General features: G+C 42.3%; 2 protein-coding genes across 3 annotated transcripts in view; one reads left to right on the top strand and one right to left on the bottom strand.

The window, feature by feature from the left end:
- The window catches only part of FSAF1 (40S small subunit processome assembly factor 1), a 53,927-nt gene that overhangs the window by 29,290 nt on the left and 444 nt on the right, over nt 1-24,193 (bottom strand). Inside the window, exon 1 of one of the 2 annotated variants that reach the window (XM_020911675.2) lies at nt 1,429-1,621. The exons of the other annotated variant lie outside the window; for it this stretch is intronic. Within the exon in view, the coding sequence (XP_020767334.2) occupies nt 1,429-1,612 (184 nt within the window). The 5' untranslated portion in view covers nt 1,613-1,621. Of the gene's footprint in view, nt 1-1,428; nt 1,622-24,193 lie in introns of those variants that run through there. 2 annotated transcript variants of the gene reach the window in all.
- GNPAT (glyceronephosphate O-acyltransferase) overlaps nt 1,791-24,193 on the top strand; it is a 37,515-nt gene continuing 15,112 nt past the window's right edge. The window contains 4 exon segments of the mRNA XM_020911674.2: nt 1,791-1,874; nt 11,673-11,855; nt 19,193-19,369; nt 21,296-21,425. Coding sequence (XP_020767333.2) covers nt 1,797-1,874; nt 11,673-11,855; nt 19,193-19,369; nt 21,296-21,425 — 568 coding nt within the window. The 5' untranslated portion in view covers nt 1,791-1,796.

Here is a 24,193-nt window from a genome sequence, read left to right as displayed (position 1 = left end):
TATAAATAGAATGCTAGATTTCCAATTAAAAAATAGATATGAACAAGCAACAAAGGTTTACTGTATAGCACATCAAACTATAGTCAATATCTTGTAATAACCTATGATGGAAAATAACTTCAAAAAATAATACGTGTATTTGTATAAATGAAACACCTTGCTGTGCACCCGAAACATTTTCAGTCAACTACATTTCAATAAAATATACACATTAAAAAAAAAGCCGACTAAACTTTGGCATTAGGGATATAAAAACAAGTAGATACAGCCCGTGTCTTCAGAGCTCCAAGTGTAAATTCCGGCCTGTGTTAACACAAACTATATTTAGGATTTTGCAGAAAAGTCTTCTCCTCTAGGACTTCTCAAGGTCAGAGACTAAGTCTTCTCTGTCTTCCAACATTTCCAAAGGCCCAGAGATACTCTGTCCACAGTACAAGTCAATACAAGTGCAGGAGTTGGAAACAGACAGTGTGGGGCTTAGAATCCAAGCTCTTCAAGTTACTACCTGGGTGAACTTCCAAGTTTTTTAACCTCTAGTGCTTATTTCTACAATAATGCTATTTGTCTTGTAATAATAGTATTAATGACAGTATTTATTTTATAGAATTGTTGTGATAATTAAATGAGTATATACATGTAAAGTATGGAGTATATGGTAAAATCGCAATGCTTTTTTAGCTATTATTTTTTATTCTAAGCTATGTAATGAGCTTAGAATTTTGAGCAACTGTCTCCAAAATAAAACAGCAACATCACACTACAAATTTAAGAAATGTGTTTGATCTATAAGGCACTAATGCCCAATGATTTCCGGTGCATGAAGGAGTGTCATCTTCCCTGGGGTAAGTTCTTCAGAGTGTGTAGAACTGGCTCCTTGCTTAAGTGCCAGGAGTTCCCAACCTTTAATGCTAAGTTTCTTTTTCCGCAATCAAGATGAAGTAAGGCGAGCATAAGTCAGCCAACTTAAGGCTGAAAGGTCGTGAAAAGCTTCATGTGAAACCATTATCTGAAGTCACCAAAAGACGAGGTCCCAACGCGACAAGGTGTCACCAATGCCCGAGGGTCAGGCGGATCTGGGGGGTGCGTGGGGGAAAGGGGCTTCCCAGAGGTCGGGAGTGAGAAAGGATGCCATTTCCAGAGCCTGAGGTCCTGTGCACATCTCCTCGTTAAGTCTGAAAGCGTAAATGCTTTCGACAAGCAAGCCGGTTGGCCCCCACACTCAGGAACGAGTTGGGACATCTGATTCATAGAAAGACTCACAGACCCCGGTCGTAGGTGAGGGGAGGGTGCAGGACCCATTATCTGAACCTGGTTGCAGGAGCCGAGGAGTGCTCGACGAGCAAGAATCTTTAGCCTGAAAGCTGAGGCCAGCCAGGCCCGGGGTCCTTAAGTTGGCTCTCCACGTGGGCTCCGAGGCCCGGCACTCACCAAAGTCGTAGAGGTTCTGGAGCAAAGTGTCCAGAAGGGCCTGAGAACCAGGAGGCGCGGAAGTCGCCAACCCGGGTTCCTGAGCCATCGTGAGACCGGCGGGCCGTGGCAGGACAGCATAGATTTCGCAGGCCTCCCGCCGCTCGGCATCCGCTTCCGGTTTCTGACGGGTTGCGCGCGCCATGAGTCCCCGCGCGGCTTCCGTCCTGGTTAAGATGGCGGCGCCCGGGGTCCTGTGGAGCGGCCGTAGAGGGTGCTGCCGCCCTAGGCGAGGTCGGGCCGCCCCGCGTGGAAGAACCGCCCACAGCAGCAGCACCACCACTGCTTAGCAAAGAATCCCAGGCCACACCCGGGACAGCAGCCGCAGCATGGATCCTTCCAGTTCACCCAAGTCTTGTTTCTCCGTCGGCTCCACCGGTCCCGGGGCTGTCGTGCTCCTCTACGCGGTATGCGCCCAGGGGAGCGAGGCCGGGGCGGGGCTGCGAGAGGACCCGCTTCTCTCGGTCCCGGGTTCCTCCGGGCTGCGACCCGAGGTGCAAAGGAGTGGGTCCGAGATCCCCAGAGGAGGGATGAGGTGATTGATTTGGTTTCCAGGGCGACGGTGTATCTTTGTGTGGGCGTCGGTATGCTTTTAAGAAGTTTGTGCTGGTGATGGTTCCTCTGGTTCCTGCCCGCTCGTTCCTTCCCTTTCACTCCACCAGTAATGGGGCCTTCAGGAAGCCGCTGACACCGGAACGAGGGAGGAAAGTTGGGAATCTCCGTCTCTAGCTAGGGCGAATCGAACTACTTTTTGGTTGGTTTCTCGAACCGGGGAAACCTGCGGGTCTGACCCAGCCTGAGATAACCTGTGGTTCCCCACCCCGCTCTTCCGCAGGTGTGATACTCCCGAGAGAAAGTGTTTGGCTTGTATGTGTGCATCGAGTTTCTAAGACTTTTAATCTAAGATTTGGAGCTTCTGGAAATTTTTATTGTGTTTCTCTGTCTCTGTCCATCATTGTACTTTTCCCACAAGTCATTTTGAAAGACAGCTAATGGCACCCGGCCTCCCTACTGTTGCCCTTTTCACCGCCTAAACCCCTTCTGATTTTAACTGGTCCTTTTTGACAACGGAATGTTAGTCACTCACAGATTCATGAAGATATTTTGAGGCAGAAATTTGTAGCTCTCAGTATTGCACAACCGTGGGGCAATTGACTTTAAAAAAAAAACATTAATTTTTATTTACCATAGGAAGAAATAAAAGTGCGTATTTTAAAGTCATGTTATCAATGTTCTGGCTTAAATCTAAGGTTAATTTATGTAGGAACGTGGTGACAGGGAAAGCATGAAAGAGCAAAGTAAACCAGAAACTCAGTTTCAGAAAAGAATGTACATATGATAAAGAATCCACCTGCAGTGCAGGCGACCCAGGTTGGATCCCTGGGCCTGGAAGATCCCCTGGGGACAGGAATGGCAACCTTCTGCAGTGTTCTTGCTTAGGAAATCGCATGGACAGAGGAGCCTGGCGGGCTAGTCTATGGGACTGCACAGAATTGGACATGACTTAGCGACTGAACAACCAACAACAACAAAACCCACATATACCTTCAAATTGGGAAATCAGTGGAGCGTGGGAAAACTTCTGTTGACTTGCTGTGAAGAGCTTGGGCTTATAATTGCTGCTAATTGTCCACTCTCCTAAGGTTTATCACTTGTGCCTTTCTCTTCATTGACCTCACTTCGTAGTTCAGTGAGATATTTCAACCTTGGAATGTAGTGAAGAGGGTTACTGTGTAGCTCTGACTCCCCATAGGTAGCTTTTTCAGCCTTAAACTGGTTCATGAATTAACAGCAATTTCCCACTTTGGTCCCCTTTTTCACGTGAAAAACTGAAGCAATTACATGTACGCTGTTACTACTCTTGCAGCTAGACAGCAACCCTCACTACTGTTGTGACTACAGGCTTTAGTTTCTTGTTAGCCTGAATTTTTTCTTACTGGTTCAGACTGCCCTTATATATTTCCTCGCCATGCTCTTAATTGTGCAGCACTCTAATCTTAAGAGATGTTTTAGAAACCGCTGATTGCAGCAGATGTCGCAGCAGTGAGTACCTACAGTGTCCTAGTCAGCGTTGTCATTGTCCAAGGTATGGAAGTTAAAGATCCACCTCTTGCCTTTAAGGACTTGGCAGGAGATCATGAAAATAAACAAATAATCATAATTAAGTGAGATAAGGGCTTCCCAGGTGGCATTAGTAGTAAAGAACATGCCTGCCAATGCAGGAAACATAAGAGACGTGAGTTGAATCCCTGGGTTGGAAAGATCCCCTGGAGGAGGGCATGGCAACCCACTCCAGTATTCTTGCCTGCAGAATCCCGTGGACTGGTGGGTTACAGTTCATCCACAGGGTCATGAAGAGTCAGGCACAACTGAAGCAACTTAGTACACACACAAGTGAGATCAGCGCAATGATTGAAGCATGCACAGTATGTTGTGGGAGGGATGAGAAGGAGTACCCAACCTGTTTGGGGACTTGGAGGAGGCTTCTAAGAGAATATGACACCTGAAATGAGATTTTGAGACATGAATGGTAGATGAGGAAGACGAAGACTACCCTAGGTGCCAATGTAAGAAGACCACACCCTAGCATGTTTGGGGGAACCAACATAGGCTTAGGTAGAATAAAGGGAATATGAGAAGCACTGCTAAGCAAATAGGCAGAGGATATTTCCTAACGGAATTTTATATGTTTAAATGCCCTCAAGGATAAATCTTAGCTTTATGAGGCAACCATTTATTTTTTTTGGCTGCGGCATGTGGGATCTTAGTTTCCTTTCTGACCAGGGATCTAACCTGTTCCCCCTGTGCAGTGTTAACCCCAAGATCACCAGGGAAGTCCCTACGGGGCATCATTTAAGGATGATCGGATTTGTATTTTTGAAAGTCCAAGAAGACTACTAGTTTTCTCAAATTGTGTGGATAATCTCTTTTACTAAAGCAGAGATTGTAGAAAGACTTAGGGAAGAAATCTGATCTGGAAGCGTGAAGATCAGTTAGGGCTCTGTTGCCACAGTTCAGGGCAGTGATGAGTGGCAGTGAGTCTGTGGAGAAGGGAGATGGGTGAGTTTGTCTGGTGCTCTGGACAGTTACATGTGGTGGCTAAGAGGTGGCCGTCTGAAACTGACTCCTGATTTCTGTGATAAGGCGCCTGGGGGGACGATGCCACCTTTCACTGAAAGAAAGAGGAAGAGGAACAGGTTTAGTTGGGATTATACAATAGTAATTTCAGTTTAGGATGTGGTGAGTTGGAGATGTAAGAGGCAATATTGTGATTTTTAACTTGTGAATTATCTTGTTATGGACCCAATACATCACAAAGATTTGGGAAAACATCCAAATACAGTCAGAAATATATGTCTAATAATATGATCTATAAGTATATTTCATATGATATTTAAATATGATACCAGAGTAAGAGGATGATCTGGCCTTCATACATGGATATGACGGTCATCAGCAAGTAGGTTGTATCTGAAGCCATAGGTCTCTTGGAATCTTCAGTGATACTACAGATGAAAAGCAGGCTGGGACTGGGTAATTGCTGGGTGTACCCATAACCCAAATTACAACTTCCTATTAGAGTCTGACTGAAAAGTCTAGTCTTTTTACAGTGTCCTACAAGACTACAGTTGGGCGACTGCTCTGTCTCTGAACTAACTCATCTCGCTCGCTGGTATTCACCCACACTGGCCTTCTGTTTCTCAGGAGTAAGCATGCTCCCTCCTCAGAGTACTTAGAGTCCTCTCTGTATGACATGCTGTGTTTTCCCAGAACTTTGCATTGCTGGCCTTTTATTATTATCATTATTATCATTATTATTATTATTGCGATCCCAGCTCAAACATCATCTCAAAGAGGCCTTACCCACCCCCCCCGACAGTCAATCTAAAGTAGCTCTCCAATCACTCTCCTTCATTAGTTACTGTTTTATTTTCTTTATATTCTCACTTCAGTGTTGTGCTACAGCAGTTTATCCTGACTTTCAAAGCTCATTGTTTAACTTGTATGAAGTTTGCAACCCTATGGTTAAAATACTGCTGTTATTAAAAATAAAGGTTATTATATAAATTTCCGTTAAATAAATTCTGTTAAAAATAGTTAATACAACTCAGCACTTCCTCATTACTTTACTAAATTTCACTGTTATGCTCTTGAAGTTATTTATGTCACACTGTAAGGTGGAAATCCTGAAGTACAGTGGCTCCTTCCATCTCCTCCTAACTCTTAGGTTTAGTAAGGTTGTGTTGGTAGCTTGAGGCTTCCCAGGTGGCACTAGTGGTAAAGGACCCGCCTGCCAATGCAGGAGATGTAAGAGACAGAGGTTCAATTCCTGGGTTGGAAGACCCCCCTGGAGGAGGGCATGGCAACCCACTCCAGTACTCTTGCCTGGAGAATCCCGTGGGCAAAGAATGCCGTGGCGCGTGGGTCCGTAGGGCTGCACAGAGTCAGATACGATGAAGCACCTTAGCACCCACACAGGCATTGGTAGCTTGAAACTTGCCAGGGTGGGAGGGTGTATACCACAGACAGTGGCACATGCTCTAAGTCAAGGCGCTCCCATAGAGGCACCTTTACCAGTATGTTATGGTGGACCCCTGCTTGAGCTCGTCTTGTTTCTTCATTGTTTATCCCTTTAAGGGCATACTCAGCTCCCTCGCACACCCTGTCTGCCTTGTTCAGGCTGTATTCTTAGCCTGTGGAACAGTGCCTGGTGTATTTGGGGCTCTTGGTCACTGTTGAGTGAATGGGCCCACTGGAGCAGTTGAAAGGGGGGTACAGGTAGAGGCTTGCTGTACAGAGTAAGATAGTGAAGACAGTGGCGGCAAAACACTTCACTGACTTGGACTCCTCATTGTATTTTGCTCCTGTGAGTGTTTATTTTAGGATGGTAAATACTTGTCCAGCAAGATGTGGGGAAGGCCAGTTAAGGAGCAGTAACACTCAACCCTGGCTGCATGTTGGAAGTACTTAAAGTACTTTCAAAAATACTTCCGATACGCAGGGAGAACTCACAGACCAAAATAATCAGGAATCTTTGGGAGGGCTTGGGCATCAGAATTTTTTTTAAGTTCCCTGAGTTAATTTTAATATGCAGCCTGTGTTTAAAACCACTGTATTAGACATTGAGTTAGACCAGATTGGAAGAAGTTTGAACTTTAGACTGAATATTGGAGAGCTGTCATCAGCAGGGCTCAAGAAGTGGCTTCATTTAGTAATTTATGTTATCATTCTACAAACGATGACTGGGTTCCTACTAGGGACTAGAAGTACAAGAAGGTATGACACAGGACGAGGAGCTTCCCTGGTGGCTCAGTGGTAAAGAACCTGCCTGCCAGTTCAGGAGACGCAGGTGCGATCCCTGATCTGGGAAGATCGCCCGTGCTCCACAACTGCTGGGCCTGTGCTCCCGAGCCTGGGAGCCGCAGCTACCAAATCCTGTGCGCCCTGGAGCCCGTGCTCTGCAACAAGAGAAGCCACAACAATGAGAAGCCTGCGCGCTGCAACTAGAGAAGAGCCCTCGCAGCAGCGAAGACCCAACACATCCAAAAAGAAAGAACAGATTTTTTAAAAAGACACATGACAAGAAGTTCACAGTCTTGTAGGGGAAACACCAAATACAAGTTTATTGAAGTTTTCTAGATAAAAATGTAATGAGGATTCCCTACAAACTCAAAGAAGAAGATGACCATTTCTGTCCTAGGTTAAAGAGAATCTAGAAAAAGTACACAGAGGAGGTGTACGGAAACTGTGGTTGAAGGCTGAGTACTGTCCAGGCGAACAGTGGGGGAGGGCCATCTGTAAGTGCCCTGTCTCAACAACTGGTCCCACCGTGCACCTGGTTACCAACAAAAGAAGCTCTGGCTCTCTGGGTCACACAACTCATATCCCCAACATATACCACAATGCCAAGAATATTAATTACAGGTGCCAAATGTTTGATAAGGAATGCTGCTCCTGGAGGTAACTTGAACAAAGCTGTAGGAGCCATGGGCTGTCATAGCTTGTTTAGGTAACTAGGTCTTCGTGTAGCTGGGTCAAGTGTTAAGAGGTGTGAGTTTGATCCTGCAGTTAACAGAACCATGGAAGGACTGTAGGTGAACATATCTTGGAAGTTTGGAGAGTATGCATACCTGCTGCTCTACCTGGCGAGTTCTTGTTCTGAGGACTCCCTTTCTCCCTGCTCCCCCTTCCTCTCTCTCTCTCTCTCTCTCTCTCTCTCTCTGCACCCCCCAACCCTATACACACCTCCCCAACTGATTCTAGTCCTTTTCTCTTCCCACATCTAGGACCATAAATGGGAAATCTCTTAAGATCTTTCTGTCCCTAAAATTATATCATTTATAATGGTAATTTGTGGCATTCTACCCAGTCTGAGCCTATATAACTTATACTGTTACTTAGAGAAATGTGAGATTTCATGTGAGGTTCTTCAGCAGGAGTCTGTGATATGTTAACAGTGACTGCAGTTTTATACCAGAGTTCCAACAGTTACAATATTTTCCCCTCATACATTTTATTTATATAAGAACATAAAAATGTTCATGTTTGCATATTTCATACTACCCTTTCATACTTAAGCTCCCCATCAATGCTTTTTGCTTCTGTTTATATTCGTGTTGTTTAAAAATCTGGATTTTTTTTAAAAAATTATCTTAACATTTAGTCATTCAGAATATATATATTCTAAGCACAGCTAGATGTTGGAAATACACAGATGCAAAATACAAAGATGCCTTCAAGGTAATTGCATTTTAGTAGGGAGGTAGATGTGCAAGTGATCACATGTCATGGGATACATACCATAATAGTTGCATGTAGAAAGAAGCCCTAATGAGGAAGGCAGAGTGATTCCATCAAGGGAATTTGAGGCGTTTTCACAGAAGAGTGATACCTGAACAAGGATGGTAGGAACAGAAGGGCACTCCAGGCCGATGGACATGTGCAGAGGCCCAAAGGTATGTCAGCAATCGACTGTGTTGGGGAAACTGAATCACTCACTCTTAAGTGAACCATGAGTGTGGTGAGAAGGAAAAGCCAGGTCTCAGAGGTTCTTGTATGACACCAGGAGTGGCTTAGGTCTTATTCTGAAGGAGCTGAGGGGGAAGTCATATGTTAACCAGAATTTGGCCAGAATTGTGTTTTAAAAGGGCATGGAGTGGGGACTTCCCCATTGCTCCAGTGGCTGGGACTCAGTGTTCCCAATGCAGGCAGGCCTGAGTTCAATTCCTGGTCAGGAAACTGGATCCCACATGCCGCAACTAAGTCCCGGCGTAGCTAAATACAAAAGAAAATTAAAAAGGCACGTAGTGGCATGGAAGACTGATTCAAAGGGGCAAAACACAGGCAGGGAGACCAATGAGGAATCTATTGTGATAAAGGGCACAGGCTAGACATGAGTGAGAAGACAGGATTGATTCTTAACGGCCTTCTTAACAGGATGAAATGGATTGGATGTAAAGGGTGAGGGAGGAGAGGTCTAGAATGATGTAAACAGAGGAGTGAAGATGGCATGGAGGTTATTGATTGAGATTTCAAGAAAATGATCAGGTTGTAGGAATGCTCAGAGGAGAAATGAATTCACTTTTGGAAAGGCCAAATGGAAGAAGAGAGAGGACAGTGCAGGGGATTCAGGAACAAATATTTGAAAGCAGTTGAGTAGGTGAGAGTACTCAGCACTGTGTGGAGTGAGGAGAAGAGGGCTGGAAAGGTTAACACATATTAAAGGAAGTGGGAGGGAAAAAGACATATTTGTAGTTTAGGGAGAAAATTTCCCCCAGGTTGAGAATCTCTGGATTAGAGAAATGAGGTGGATTTTCTACTTGACAAGAATCGAGAATTAAAAACCAAAGTAGGAACATTTCAGAATTGTAGCTAAGGACCGGACGGCATGCTTGAGAGTGGTGTCACACTGTGGGGAGGTTTAGGAGAATGAAGACTAGAAAGAGGCCAGGTCTAGTAATTAGATTTGAAAGAAATATTAGTGTTTGTTAAACCTTTTATAGTAGCAATGAATGAAAAATAGTCCAAACGTCCGGAATTTAAGGTAATACGGGAGAAACTTAAATTGACATGGAGGAGTGTTTTTAACATTAAGTTTTTAAAAATCAGGTGACAAAAATAGGTGTGTGATTGAGGAGAGACTGTGTCCACAGGCATAGAAACAAGCATTTGCTGAAATAGTATTTGGCTTATTGGGTGTTAATTTTAGTTTTCTTCTTTGTGCTTTTTTGTATCCTCTGAATTTTTATAATGAACATGTATCACTTTGGTAGTTAGAAAAAAATATATTAAGAAGTTAAGGAATATAAAGGTGATTATACAGCCACTAAAATATTTTAAAACAATATTTATTAATAATATAAGGAAGTTCTCAGAATACAGTTGATAAGATAAACTGTATTTGGTTTAAACCAAGATAAACCATATTTGGTATGGTCCATGTTTCAAATTTTAAAATATGTACTTTTTAATCTATGAATGAAAAAAATAAGGAAACGAGCAGTAAAAGCTAAGAGTAGTTATCCCAGAGTGTAAGCTTGTGGGCAGTTTGTCTTTGCTTGTGTGTTTCTGTGTTTCTAAATTTCCCATAATTAACATGCTGAGTAGTATAGGATAGTGGTTAGAAACAAGGTCTGTGACGAGATAAGGCTTGAACTTAAGTAATGTCTCAACGTCTCTTGGAGAACTGTGGGACCTTGACTGAGTTATTTCACTTCTTTTTGCCTTAGGCTCTCCACCATGAAACGGGGTAGTGATATTAACTCCCTCACAGGGTTGTTGTGAGGATTGCCCCTTCATGGAGGTTAAGTTCTTAGAATATTGCCTGACACTTAGGAAGCAATGATGCATGTTAGCTGTACTGACTATTACTACTATCACTTTTATCATCAGAAAAACAAACTTTTAAGAATTAACAATTTAGAAGTCATTTAATGTTTTAGAAGCCTAATAACAGTTTCAGGGGTGGGTTGGCTAGAAGCTGATTTGCAGTGGTTGAAAGGAGACAAGAAACTAATACAACAAAATATGAACTGCCCCAGAGCTTATATCGGAGAAGGCAATGGCACCCCACTCCAATATTCTTGCCTGGAAAATCCCATGGATGGAGGAGCCTGGTAGGCTGCGGTCCACGGGGTCGCTAAGAGTCGGACACGACTGAGTGACTTCACTTTGACTTTTCACTTTCACGTACTGAAGAAGGAAATGGCAACCCACCCCAGTGTTCATGCCTGGAGAATCCCAGGGACGGGGGAGCCTTGGTGGGCTGCCGTCTATGGGATCACACAGAGTCGGACACGACTGAAGTGACTTAGCAGCAGCAGCAGAGCTTATATGGGAGCACTTTTGTCTTGAGTTTGTACCCATGTACTCTTAATTTATTTGACACAATGGTAACTTTCTAATGTACGCTTTGATTTAATTTTTAAGACTAAGTGAAGGGACTTCCCTGGTAGTCCAGTGGATAAGACTCCATACTCCCAGTGCAGGGGGCCCAGGTTGGATCCCTGGTCAGGGAACTAGATTCCACATGCCACAACGAAGAGTTCGCATGCTACAGGTAAAGCCTGGCACAGCCAAATAAATTTAAAACAAAAAAATTTTTAAAACAAGTAAAAGAGGCAGACACAACAAGAGTGATGGATGAAACCTGTGAAATTGATCAGATTTGCTCTAGAGCTTAGTGCCCACTTTTACTGTATTTGTTAACTTTCCCACAGGGACACTGGCTTTATAAAGTGAGCGATCAATTCAAAAATAAAATATTACAATTTAATATCAATTCATTGAGCCTAATAATAACTACATTTTTTTTTCTTACTATGTGAAAATCTAACATTGGAACACCCTGTTCTTTTCTCTTTTTTTTTGCTTTTCTTTTTTAGGCAAAAATTTATTTAGACCCGCTCACTTCATGTATGGAATTCTCTCAGATACATATGGTGGTGGTGGTGGTGGTGGTAGTTTAGTCACTAAATTGTGTCCAACTCTTTCGACTCCATGAACTGCAGCCAGGCTCCTCTGTCCATGGGATTTCCCAGGCAAGAATACTGGAGTGGGCTACTATTTCCTTCTCCAGGGCATTCTGTCCCTGTTCTATGTCAGAATATTTTTACAGAGATGAAACCTTACCAATGTAGTTCCTAACCTGTCTTAATTTATTTTACAGCATGTTCATGACTTTCTTTCCTTTGTCTTGTCCACAGAAAGAGCTCAAAAAGTGGGATGAGTTTGAAGATATTTTAGAGGAGAGGAGGCATGTCAGTGACTTGAAGTTTGCAATGAAATGCTACACACCTCTTGTCTATAAGAGAATTACTCCTTGTAAGCCAAGTGATATTAAATGTAGTGTTCTCAATTCTGAAGAGATTCATTATGTCATTAAACAGGTAAGTGATTCCATCTTCAGCCATAGCCAGATTCATTCATTGTGTACAAGTTTCTTTTTTTCTTGATTCTATTAATTTATTTTGCTATTTTTAATGTATCTTTTTAGATTTCACTATATTTAGCACATCCGTCCAGTGTTTATTTTACCTATAATGCATGTTAGCCTCTTTGCTAGATGTTGTGTCTAATAGTGAACTAGTTGAGCAGAGTTCTTGACCTCTTGGGTGTTTAGTCTAATAGGAAATGATGACAGGTGTACAGTCAATTACAATGAAATACATACACAAGACATGCTAGTGGGAGGCCAGTGTACAAGGACATTAATCAATTATAAGGGTGATTAATTTTGTGCAGGGAGTAAGAGAAGTGATTTTTTTAAATGGGGCTCGAAAGATGTGTAGGGACTTTCCATGTGAAATAGGTGAAGAAGAGTGTTCCTAGCAGAACAAATAACTTTTTTCCTGTGGTTTTCAAACCTCATGGCACATTAAAATTATTCAGGGAGCCTTTAAAAGGCCCTCTACCTACATCTCACATTTGGGTGAATGAAGTGAAGGAAAGGAAGAATCAAGGCTGATGGAGCCATTCACTGAGTTAGGGGCTTAGAAGAGGGATGAAAAGAGGGCTGAAGAGAGAAGCTGTGCTCTGTGCTCTGGACACGTCACTTGAGATGTCCAGGTCCAAGTCCTAGGGTGGCATGATTGGAGCATCACGGTGGTGGCCCTTTATTTGGTAGTGTGCTTCTACACCTCGATATTCATGGAAAGATCCTGCTTCTTTGACATTTAAGTGGAGGTGAGTCAGGTTTATGGCCTTGGAACATTCTTATTTTATTTTATTTTATTTTTTTGGCTGCACCACATGGCTTGCAAAATCTTAATTCTCTGACCAGGGGATTGAACCTTGGCCTATGGCGGTGAAACCACAGAGTCCTAACCACTGATCTGCCAGGGAATTGCCAGGAAAACTCTTTATTATCTTTATTATTTGCTGTCTGTTTTCCTCTGATTTAGACTTATGACCTATGCTGTTAATCATATTGTTTTCATCTAGCATGATCTGTCTTGGGGAAATTATTAATCTTCTCTCACTTCACATAAGTGAAGTCAAGTTTCCTCATCTGTTAGAAGATAAAGACAGTTGTTCTCAATACTGACTCTTTGTTAGAATCACCTAGAGAACTTTGGCAGAAGTTAACCACAGTTTTCCACAAGTATGTAAACTCTGTGAAAGCAAAAATTTTTTTGTCTCTTTCTCTTTTAAACTGCTATATTCCTGGTACCTAGCACATAGTGCATGTTCAATAAATACTTCTTGAATTAATGGATAAAAAAATACTTTGGTCCCATCCATAGGGATTCTGACTCAATTGGCCTAGGTTAGGACCCAGGCATTCTTCTCTTCTCTTCGTCTCCTTCCTTTCTCCTAAATGGCACTTTTTAATTGCCCCGTTCTTCTTGAACCTCCAAATCTACCTCCACGTCCTCTTGACAGATGACTTTTCTTCCTACTTCACAAAGAAAATGTAAGCCATTATGTGGGAACTCTTTGAACTTGCTGTGATCAGGCTTCTAATTTACCTGCACCTAATATACATCATTTCCTTAAATGGAGCCCCTTCTGTTTGAGTTTAATCCCTACCCGACTCCTTTGCTCTGGATCCCTCCTCCCTTCTGCTCCTCATCCTCAGGGACTTGCTCTCTTGCCTGTTCAGTCAGATGTCTCAGCTTCTTCCTCTTTATCAACTCTTTACCATCAGCATTTAATATGCTCACTGCTCTTCCAGCTTAAATAGACCGCCTTTGACCACGTTCCTTCTCTCCTTAGTACCCCTCCCTTCCTTTCCCACTTCTCTGCCCTTTGAAGAAGTTGACTGGTTTCTAGGCCTCTTGCCCTACTTTCTCACCTTTCATATACTGGCTTCCAACCCCTTGTGGTAGTTCTTCCCAAGGCTGTGAATGACTTCCTTCCTTATGACTAAAATCAACCTAGTTCAAATCCTGGCTAACTTTTGGCACATGCTTTGTCCTTTCTTTCCATGACACCATAGTCTTCCACTGAACCCGCCACATCTGTGTTTTTATTCCTCAGTTATCTTTACGGGCTTCGTTTCTTTTGCCTGTCCCCTTAAATGCTGCTGTTCCTCAAGATTTTGTTCTCGCCCCTTCTTATTGTACTCACTCACTGGGCAGTTTCATTTGTTGCCAGAATTTTAAGTACCTTCCTTATACTGTCTCCATATTATAATATTCAGTTCAGTTCAGTTTAGTCGCTCAGCTGTGTCCAACTCTTTGCGACCCCATGGACTGCAGCACGCCAGGCCTCCCAGTCTATCACCAACTCCCGGAGTTTACTCAGACTCAAGTCTATCGTGTCAGTGATGCCATCCAACCATCTCATCCTCTGTTGTCCCCTTCTCCTCCCACCTTCAATCTTTCCCAGCATCAGGGTCTTTTCCAATGAGTCGGTTCTTCGCATCAGGTGGCCAGAGTATTTGGAGTTTCAACTTCAGCATCAGTCCTTTCAATGAATACTCAGGACTGATCTCCTTTAGGATTGAATGGTTGGAACTCCTTGCAGTCCAAGGGACTCTCAAGAGTCTTCTCCAACACCACAGTTCAAAAGCATCAATTCTTCGGTGCTCAGCTTTCTGTATAGTCCAACTCTCACATCCATACATGACCACTGGAAAAACCATAGCTTTGACTAGACAGACTTTTGTCAGTAAAGTAATGTCTGTGTTTTTTAATATGCTGTCTAAGTTGGTCATGGCTTTTCTTCCAAGGAGCAATCAGCTTTTAATTTCATGGGTACAATCACCATCTGCACTGGTTTTGGAGCCCCAAAAAATAAAGTCTGTCACTGTTTCCGTTGTTTCCCCATCTATTTGCCATGAAGTGATGGGACCAGATGCCATGATCTTAGTTTTCTGAATGTTGAGTTTTAAGCCGACTTTTTCACTCTCCTCTTTCACTTTCATCAAGAGGTTCTTTACTTTTTCTTTGCTTTCTGCCATAAGGATAGTGTCATCTGTGTATCTGAGGTTATTGATACTATAATCTTGATTATAATATTACCATATAAAAATAGTATATTATAAATAATATAGATAATTAGTATCGTTTCAGCCCAGGTCTCTTTGGAGTTTCATGTGTATTTTTGTAGTTTATTGGATGTCCACTTGGAAGTTCCCAAAGCACCTCATATTCAAGATGTATAAATCAAAGTCTTTGATTCACCTTACCCTCATGCCATGGATATTCTCCCACCCCATCCCCCACCCCGGATTACCCTGTCTCCAAGAATGCTCCCCACCATGTGTTAGTTGGTCAAACCAAAAATCTGGATGCCGTCTTCCACTCCTGACTTTACTCTCATACACTGGCAGTCACTGAGAGCTGCTGCTGTGCTCTCCTGAAAATAGCACTTGTCTATTTTCTTTCCATGTCTGCTGCCCCTTCTCCGCCTCGGGCTCCCTTTGTCTCACAGGGTGTGGTAGCAGGATGTGATCACATCTGCATTTAGGAGACCGCTCAGGTTTGTGCGATGGAGAATGAACTGAAGGAGGGACAGCACTGGGCACAAGCAGTGGGAAGACTGGCTTCTTTAGGTTTCCAGGAAGAGGGCTCTATAGGGACGGCATGTCTGTTGGGCACATGAGAAGCCCAGCTGCACAGAATAAGAGACCAGGTCACTCTCTGCTTCTCTGGTTTCCTCCAGTGCCTCGAGGAAGTCATTCCTCCTGAACAAACAAGCCTGTTAACTTGTGTTCTTCTTCTGTTCACATCCTTCCTGTCTCCAGGGGTCTTGTCTTCCGTACTCCCCAGCGTTCTTTTGCTGGCTCAAATTGGCATGTACATTTCCTATCTGGAGGAAGGCCCCCTCCTGGCCATGTATTCTTTCTTTTAAATCTCCAGTTCTCCTTTCCTTCTTACCCTGACTGTTAGAAGTATAGGCTGCCCTCTTCAGTTCAGTTCTGTCGCCCAGTCTTGTCCGACTCTGCAACCCCATGGACTGCAGCATGCCAGGCCTCCCTGTCCATCACCAATCCTGGAGCTTACTCAAACTCATGTCCATTGAGTCAGTGATGCCATCCAACCATCTCATACTCTGTCGTCCCCTTCTCTTCCTGCCTTCGATTTTTCCCAGCATCAGGGTCTTTTCCAATGAATCAGTTCTTTGCATCAGATGGCCAAAGTATTGGAGTTTCAGCTTCAGCATCAGTCCTTCCAATGAATATTCAGGACTGATTTCCTTGAGGATGGACTGGTTGGATCTCCTTGCAGTCCAAGGAACTCACAAGAGTCTCCTCCAGCACCACAGTTCAAAAGCATCAATTTTTCGGCGCTCCACTTTCTTTATAGTCCAGCTCTCACATCCATACATGACCACCGGAAAAACCATAGCTTTGACTAGATGGACCTTTGTTGGCAAAGTAATGTCTCTGCTTTTTAATATGCTGTCTGGGTTGGTCATAACTTTCCTTCCAAGGAGCAAGCGTCTTTTAATTTCATGACTGCAGTCACCATCTGCAGTGATTTTGGAGCCCCCAAAAATAAAGTCTGACACTGCTTCCACTGTTTCCCCATCTATTTCCCATGAAGTGATGGGAGCAGATGCCCTCTTCACACCCCAGTTTCAGAAGTTCACTTGCTGAAACCCATCCAGTGAACGTTACTGTGGCTCTCCAAGTACCCTGATCCTGGGGGCCGGTTCAGTCTGCGCTCTGTCAGCTATTGCTGTGTCAGTGTTGTGAGACACTGTTCTTCAGATGCTCTTACCCTGACACCTGGGCCATCACACAGTTGGTCTCTTCTTACATCTTCCTTGTTAACCTCTTCTATATGTTTTTACATCTGCCAGTGTTTCTCAGGATTGAATCTTAGCAGCCTTTTTCTCTTCCTCTCTACAGTCTCCCTGATCAATTTTATCCATTCTCATCATTTCAGTTTTCATCTACAATCTGATGATATCCAAACGATATCTCTACCCTTCGCTAGATTATTGACATTCAGAATTTTATCTCCAACAGCCCTGTTCCCCGCTGGATATCTAATTTCTGTGTCTCAGAAATACCTCAGAATCAGTATATCTGCCTTGTTAACCCCTGCACTGTCCCTACTACTCATTCTTTTGCCTAAAACTGACCGTCACGCTGCCGTTACCCTTGTCTTCAGCACCCATTATTGCCTTTGTTTGGGGCTCTTTTGTCTCTGGCCTGAACTATCTTGATAGTTTTCCAAGTGTCCTCCTTTTCCTAGGCTCAGTTCCTGAAATCCATTGCCACCAAATCCTTGAGTCCTCCTTTTTTCTCTTTTTCTCATTCTGCCTTTCTAATTCTTCCTGACTAGCCTTTGCTAGGATTACTGGCTGAATTATGTCACCAGTAACTGTAATTCTCACGTATCCCAGTCTGCTGTCCAGACGGCCCGGGATCTGTGTCAGTGTAGCGCTCTGTTCATGTCCCCAGGTCCCTGGCTGCTCCTGGGAGGATGGACAGAGTTGTGCACATCAGTGATCTCCAGACTTGAGATCCCCTCTACATCAGTCCCTTCCCGTCCCCTAAATGTGCCAAACCTTAAGCTCTTATTAGACTCTACCCTTCTTGCCATTAGCAAACAATCATGTTTTTACTTTGGAATAATGACAAATACTAGAAATTGTTTTCCTCAAATTCCTGTTCCTTATCTTCAGGTATGTCTGTATCTGCACCCATTTCCTGTGTACTTCAGTCTGGGCTCAGCGACAAGGGCTCTGTTCTCCAGGGCAAGGCGAGCACACGTTAATCTCTTCTGAGACTGCTAGCAGACATCCTCTCCCTGTCTCTGTCTTCAGCCTTTCTTTCTCTGTTGATTCTTCCCTTAATCTGACAACAGATCCAAGGCCACCAAACCTTACACTTAAAAATAGTTGAAATGGTAAATTTCATGTTATTATATTTTATCATAGTTTTTAAAATAGAATGATGATATAAAGACAAAAACAGATCTAAGGCTTTTCCACGATTGGAAACATTTTTGCTGTAACTGTTGCCCTCCCTATTCTCCTCATTCCGACTTTTCAGTTATTCACTCTATGGCCACAGTCTTCACTTTCCCACCGCCTGTTCATTCCATCTTCGGTCTGTTTATACTCAGTGTTGGTTTTGTTCTGATCGTATCACTAAACCTTTCTTGCTTCATCACTTTTCTGAGTAGAAGGATAAGCTCTGAGTAAAATAAGGGAGTACCGGGTAAGAGGAAGCAGTTTATCTTGGCCCCACAGTCTTGGGTCTGTTGAACTGGCTCCTCAAAAGCTCAGATACAGGGACTTCCTGCTGATCCAGTGCTTAAGACTTTGCCATCCAGTGCAGGGGCTACGATCCCTGGTCGAGGACTTAAGATCCCACATGCCTCACAGCCAAAAACCAGAACATGCCTCACAGCCAAAAACCAGAACATAATACAAAAGTAATATTGTAACAAATTGATGAAGACTTTAAAAATGGTCCCCATTAAAAGAAAATCTTAAAATGTTAGAGAAAACCTGAGATATGAAGCTAAGTAGAGGATAATTATACATTTGTGAAAGTAGTAAATGCCACTGACTTATTTACTTTGATATGGCAATTTGTGTGTTAAATTCACCTCAGTTTTTTTCAAAAAGTGAAACTCCTTCACTGCATGTAACTGGGGAGATTGGGGCTCTAACATCCCATCCTCGTCTTTAAGAGCATTCTCCTTTACTAAGAACAAATATTATTTATTACATAGATTTCACTCTTTTTCAAAGTGCTTGTTTAGGGGGAGGTTAAAGGAACCGATTAGGCTTCCTTGCGGACAGAAGCTGTGACTTATTCGTCTCCAGGCACTTGGCAGTCCCAGCACACAGCCAACATTTTGTTCTCTATACAGAAAGATGTGGCCTGCCATATGAATGAAGAGCATTCCATTGTGAGGTCATGAATTTCACTAATTATCCTTTGATAGTTCAGAGATTTTTGTACCAGTGTCCTGCATATCTGACACAGTGAGTGGTTATTTCAATAGAATCTTACATTTTCATCTTGTATGTTGTTGCCTTGTAATAGCACTAAGCAATTAGATGAAGAGGTACAATGATCTACTGAAAGTAACTACTTTCAAAGTATGTGTTCTCAGACACTAGATTTTGAGCAGCAACTTAGAGAATTTGGATATAAGCTTAAATCATATCCATTTAAATTAAGAAGAAAAGATGCCATTTCTGAATTATGTAATGTTAGTCCAGTTGGAACTGGTCCTACTGATTTGAGCAAAAAGAATTTGGACTTGTTCCCCCCCCCCCCCCTGAAATTTAACCCTGCTCTCCCTTTTAGCTTTCCAAGGAATCCCTTCAACCTGTCGAGGTCCTCCGAGAGGAAGCCTGTGAGATCCTGGATGAAATGAGCCACAAGCTGCGACTAGGAGCCATTCGGTTTTTGGCCTTTGCCCTGAGTAAAATATTTAAACAGATTTTCTCAAAAGTGCGTGTAAATGAAGAAGGGATTCAGAAAGTGAGTATTGCTTGTTAAAAAACAATCTCTTCTTCAACCCCTCACAGTTTCTTCAACTCAAAGGCATCTCACTTTGCATTGGATGAGCAGCTCCTGGTTATCAAGCAGTGTCCAGCCTGAGCATAAAACAGCTCTGCCTCTCTGATGGATGTTTCTCCCTCTTCCCTTCAGACCTGCAGGCTTCAGACAAACCGACTTAGTCAGTTTCGTATGGACTTAACAGACTAAGCTAATGTCAGGTATTCACTGAGTAGCAAGAGAATTTCTGCACATGTTTCTCTGAGGTTCTACAACATTTCATTTTCTTGTTACTCACACACCTTTCTGGCGTGTTTTTCCTACAAACAGAGACATTCTCTTGTGGTGTAGTTATCAAAAGAAGCAAATTAATATTGACACCATGCTGGTAATACAGATCCTATTCATGTTTCACCAACTGTCCCAGCTCTGTCACATATAGGCAAGGAAAGCCCTACGTCATATGTCACAGTCAGCTTCCATATCTCTTTGGAGTTTTTTAATCTAGAACAATTCCGTAGTCTTTGTTTGTGTTTCATGGTACTGCTTTTGAAGGAATCGGACCAGGTGTTTTCTGCTGCCCCTTTATCCGGGTTGGAGCTCTTTTCTCAATCAGGCAAAGGCCATGTCCTTCTCAGTATCTCAGCCTGTGAGCGGCTGTCCTCTGTTTGCCTGTTCTGGTACTGTTCACATTTGTCAGGTGCTCACCGCTCTCCGCCATGTGTCTCCACTGTAGAGTTACTCTCTGTTCCCTTGTCATTAATACACGTCTTGGGGAGTGCTGAATGTTTGTCATCATACTTTCCTCTGTTAGTTTTTATACCCATTGATGATTTTTGCTTCAATCCGGTTATTACTCTTACGATTGCCAAATGCTGATTTTTCTAATTCCATCACTCCTATCATTTAATACTTTATTTTTTTCTGAAAATAAGAGCTTTCTCTATGAAGATTATTTTATCCATTTATGTTTTTAATACATTTTTAAAATTTACTTGGAAACTCTTACCTTCATTGGCCTTCCTGCTCATGTCTTTTAATGCTGTGTTTTTATTCAGTCATTTACTTTGCTTCCAAGTATTTCTTCTTTTTCCTCCTGTGACTAATTTCTAAATTGCTGACTTACTGTCTGGATCTCTGCAGGAGGGTGTTTGGTACAATGCTGGGGGCAGGGAATGTTGCTGGCTAGGTCCTAACTGATTACAAACTACCTTACCTCAGTTGATTGTGTACTTAGATTTCAGAAAAAGAGACAGTATGTTGACACATTGGGTATTTTTGAGGTTGAGAGAGTGAGAAATCTATTGGGAAGTTCAGTTGCATTTGTCCCTACTACCAGGCATCCACTCTTCCCTGAGTCTAGTATATAAATAGAAAAGTACCATTCATTTTCTTGGTCCTAACAATGTGTAATTTTTTTTTTAAAATCTCTGAGAGAGAATCTCTTACTGTTATCTCTTCCTACAAACCACCAGTCAGTCTAGTACAGCAGCTAATTGTTGACTTCTTAACTCAGACTGACTTCAGATTCATTCCCAGGTCCCAGCGAACATTAGTGGCATGACTCTGTCACAACCAAGGAAGCTGAATAAGGCTTAGGCCTTATTTACAAATATGTGTGTGTTAAACAATGCATGTAAAATGCTTAATTGCTGCTCAACTAATAATGTGTTAGTGATCATCACCGTTATTATTATTATGATCTGTAAATTTTACATTTTTAATATTCTTGCATTATGTGAGATTATTTAGCTAGAACTCAGAAATAAGTTTGTGTATGTGGTCAGAGAGGCAGAAAAACATTGTTAGTGTTCCCTCTGTAGCACATTCTTCCACTTTCTGATATAAGATACAGGTTTAATAAGAATGAAAGCTGAAAGTGTTCCACGTGTAATCTTTGTTTTAAAGCTACAGCGAGCCATCCAGGAGCATCCAGTTGTTCTGCTGCCCAGTCATCGGAGCTACATCGACTTTCTGATATTGTCTTTCCTTTTGTACAACTATGACTTACCTGTGCCGGTCATAGCAGCAGGAATGGGTACGCTTCGGTCTTCTACTTTCCTTTTTTATTTTGGTTATAAAAATCAAAGCGTTCGCTGGAACGATTTTCACAAGTCCAGGGGAGCTGAAGAAAATGATGAAAGCATAACAGCCTCTCCCTGCTCCAGCCCCAGGTGTGGTGGCTGGGTTGTGTCCTCCACTTGTCTCTGCTCGCCTGAGCAGGCGTAAGCAAGCGCATGTGCACACAGGGCTTTCGGTTCAGGTTAAAAAGGAGATGATACTACCTACTGTTGTTGTTTCTAATTTGATAGTGTGTCAGTGGTTATCTCTATAGGTCAATAAATAGATCTAAACTCTTTTTTAAAAAGTAAAAAAAAATTTTTTAATCTAAAGGGACTTCCATGGTGGTCTGTTGATTAAGACTTCACATTTCTAATGCAGGTGACGCGGGTTCAGTGGCTGGTCAGGGAACTGAGATCCCACATGCTGTGCAGTGTGGCCATAAAATAAAAAATATTTTAAATCTTAAAAAAAAAAAGGTCTAAACTCTTTTTACTATTTTTCAATTGTGGTAAAATGCACAAAACATAAAATTTGCCATCTTCATCATTTTTCAGTGCACAGTTCAGTGACATAACGTTCATACTGTTGTACTACAACCCATCCACAGAAGTCTTTTCATCTTGCAAAAATGAATTTCTGTCTTCATTTAATACTTAATCTCTCATTCTATTCTCCCTGCAGCCCCTGGCAGTCACTGTTCTGTTAATGCTTTCTATCTCTACAAATCCGACTACTCCACTACATTATGTAAGTGGAATTACACAGGATTTGTCCTTCTGTTGCCAGCCTATTTCACTCAGCATAGTGTCCTCAAGGTTCATCCATATTCTAGTGTCTGTTAGAATTTTTTTTTTTTAAGGCTAAATAATACTCCAGTGTCCTGTTGTTCAGTTGCCAGGTCGTGTCTGACTCTTTGCGGCCCCATGGACTACAGCACACCAGGCTTGCCCATCCTTCACTATCTCCCACTGTTTTATATATACCATATTTTGTTATTCACTCATCTATCCCTGGACACTTGGGATGCTTCCACTTTGTGGCTGTTGTGAATAGTGCTGCAGTGAGTGTAGATGGATAAATACCTGTTTGAGTCTCTGCTTTCAGTTCTTCCAGATATATAGCCAGAAGTAGAATTGCTGGGTTAGATGGTAATTTTATTTTTAATTTTTTGAGGAACTGCCATTTTGTTTTCTGTAGTGGCTGCACCCCAACAGTGCACGCAGGTTCAATTTCTCCACATCCAACCAACACTTATTATTTTCTGTTTTTTTTTTTATTTTTTTGTTTTTGTTAATAATAGTCTTCCTAATGGGTTTGAAGTGATATCTCATCATGAGTTTGATTTGTATTTCCCTGGTAATTAGTTATGTTAAGCATCTTTTCATGTGCTTGTTGGCTAGTTCTATATCCTCTTCAGAGGAGTATTTAAGTCCTTTGGATTGTTTATTTTCTTTGTTGATGAGTTGTAGGAGTTCTTTATATTTCTGGATATTAACCCCTTATCAGAATTGATTGTAAATATTTTATCCCTTTTCACCCTGTTGATTGTATCCTTTGATGAGTGGAAGTTTTTCATTTTGATTTACGGTCAGCCATGTGTATCCACAAGTTCTGTATTCATGGATTTAACCAGCCATAGATCAAAAATATTTGGAATAAAAACTCCAGAAAGTTCCAAAAAGCAATAATTGAACTTGGCCATTCACTGGAAACTATTTGCATAGCATTTACAGTATAGTTATAACTATTTACAAGCAGCTGTATTAAGAATTATAAGTAATCTGGAGCTGATTTAAAGTGTACGAAGGTGTGCTAGGTTATATGCAAATACTCTGCCCTTTTATATAAGGGACTTGAGCATCCGAGTGTTTTGGTACCCACAGAGAGTCCCAGAACCAGTCCCCCACAGACTTCTCCCAACCCAAGGACAACTGTAGTCCAGTTTGTCTGTTGTTTCTTTTCTTTTCTGTGCTTTTGGTCTCATATCCAAGAAATCATTGTCAAATCCAATGTTATAAAGCTTTCCCCCTCTATTTTCTTCTAAAAGTTCTATAGACTTAGGTTTTATATTTAGGTCCTTGATTTGTTTTGGTTTAATCTTTGTATGTGGTATGACTTTTTCTGGTAAGATTCTAACTTCATGTCTAACATTTTTATTGCTACATAAAATTTTATTGCTACATAAAAATTGGTACAGCAGTATATATGTATCATAATGTAGTAGTTTTGCTGTAACAAACAACTTTTCAGTATATTTTCATATTAGTGCTTTTATTTCTGTAGGATTGATTCCAAGAAGTAGGATTGCCAAGGCAAAGAAATTGTGTTTTATCTCCCTTACAGGTAGCCAGGAAAGCTGGGATTCAACCAGTATGCATGTACTCAGTCATGTCTGACTCTTTGCGACCCCATGGACTGTAGCCCACCAGGCTTCTCTGTCCCTAGGAGTCTCCAGACAAAAATACCAGAGCAGTGGTTTCATTTCCTTCTCCAGGGGCTCTTCCCGACCCAGGGATCAAACCTGGGTCTCCTGCATTGCAGGCGGATTCTTTACCACTGAGCCATCTGGATTCAATCATATACCTTTGTTAATAAATCCAGGTGGCACCGTGGTCAAGAATCTGCCTGCCAGAGCAGGAGACTAAAGAGATATGAGTTTGATCCCTGGGCCGGGATGATCCCCTGGAGGAGGAAATGGCAACCCACTCCAGTATTCTTTCCTGGAAAATTCTGTGGACAGAG

This window comes from Odocoileus virginianus, chromosome 7, assembly GCF_023699985.2.
Source record: "Odocoileus virginianus isolate 20LAN1187 ecotype Illinois chromosome 7, Ovbor_1.2, whole genome shotgun sequence".
NCBI classification, from domain to species: domain Eukaryota; kingdom Metazoa; phylum Chordata; class Mammalia; order Artiodactyla; family Cervidae; genus Odocoileus; species Odocoileus virginianus.
The sequence above is the reverse complement of the archived record's forward strand: the minus strand, read 5'-3'. Positions and strand labels throughout refer to the sequence as shown.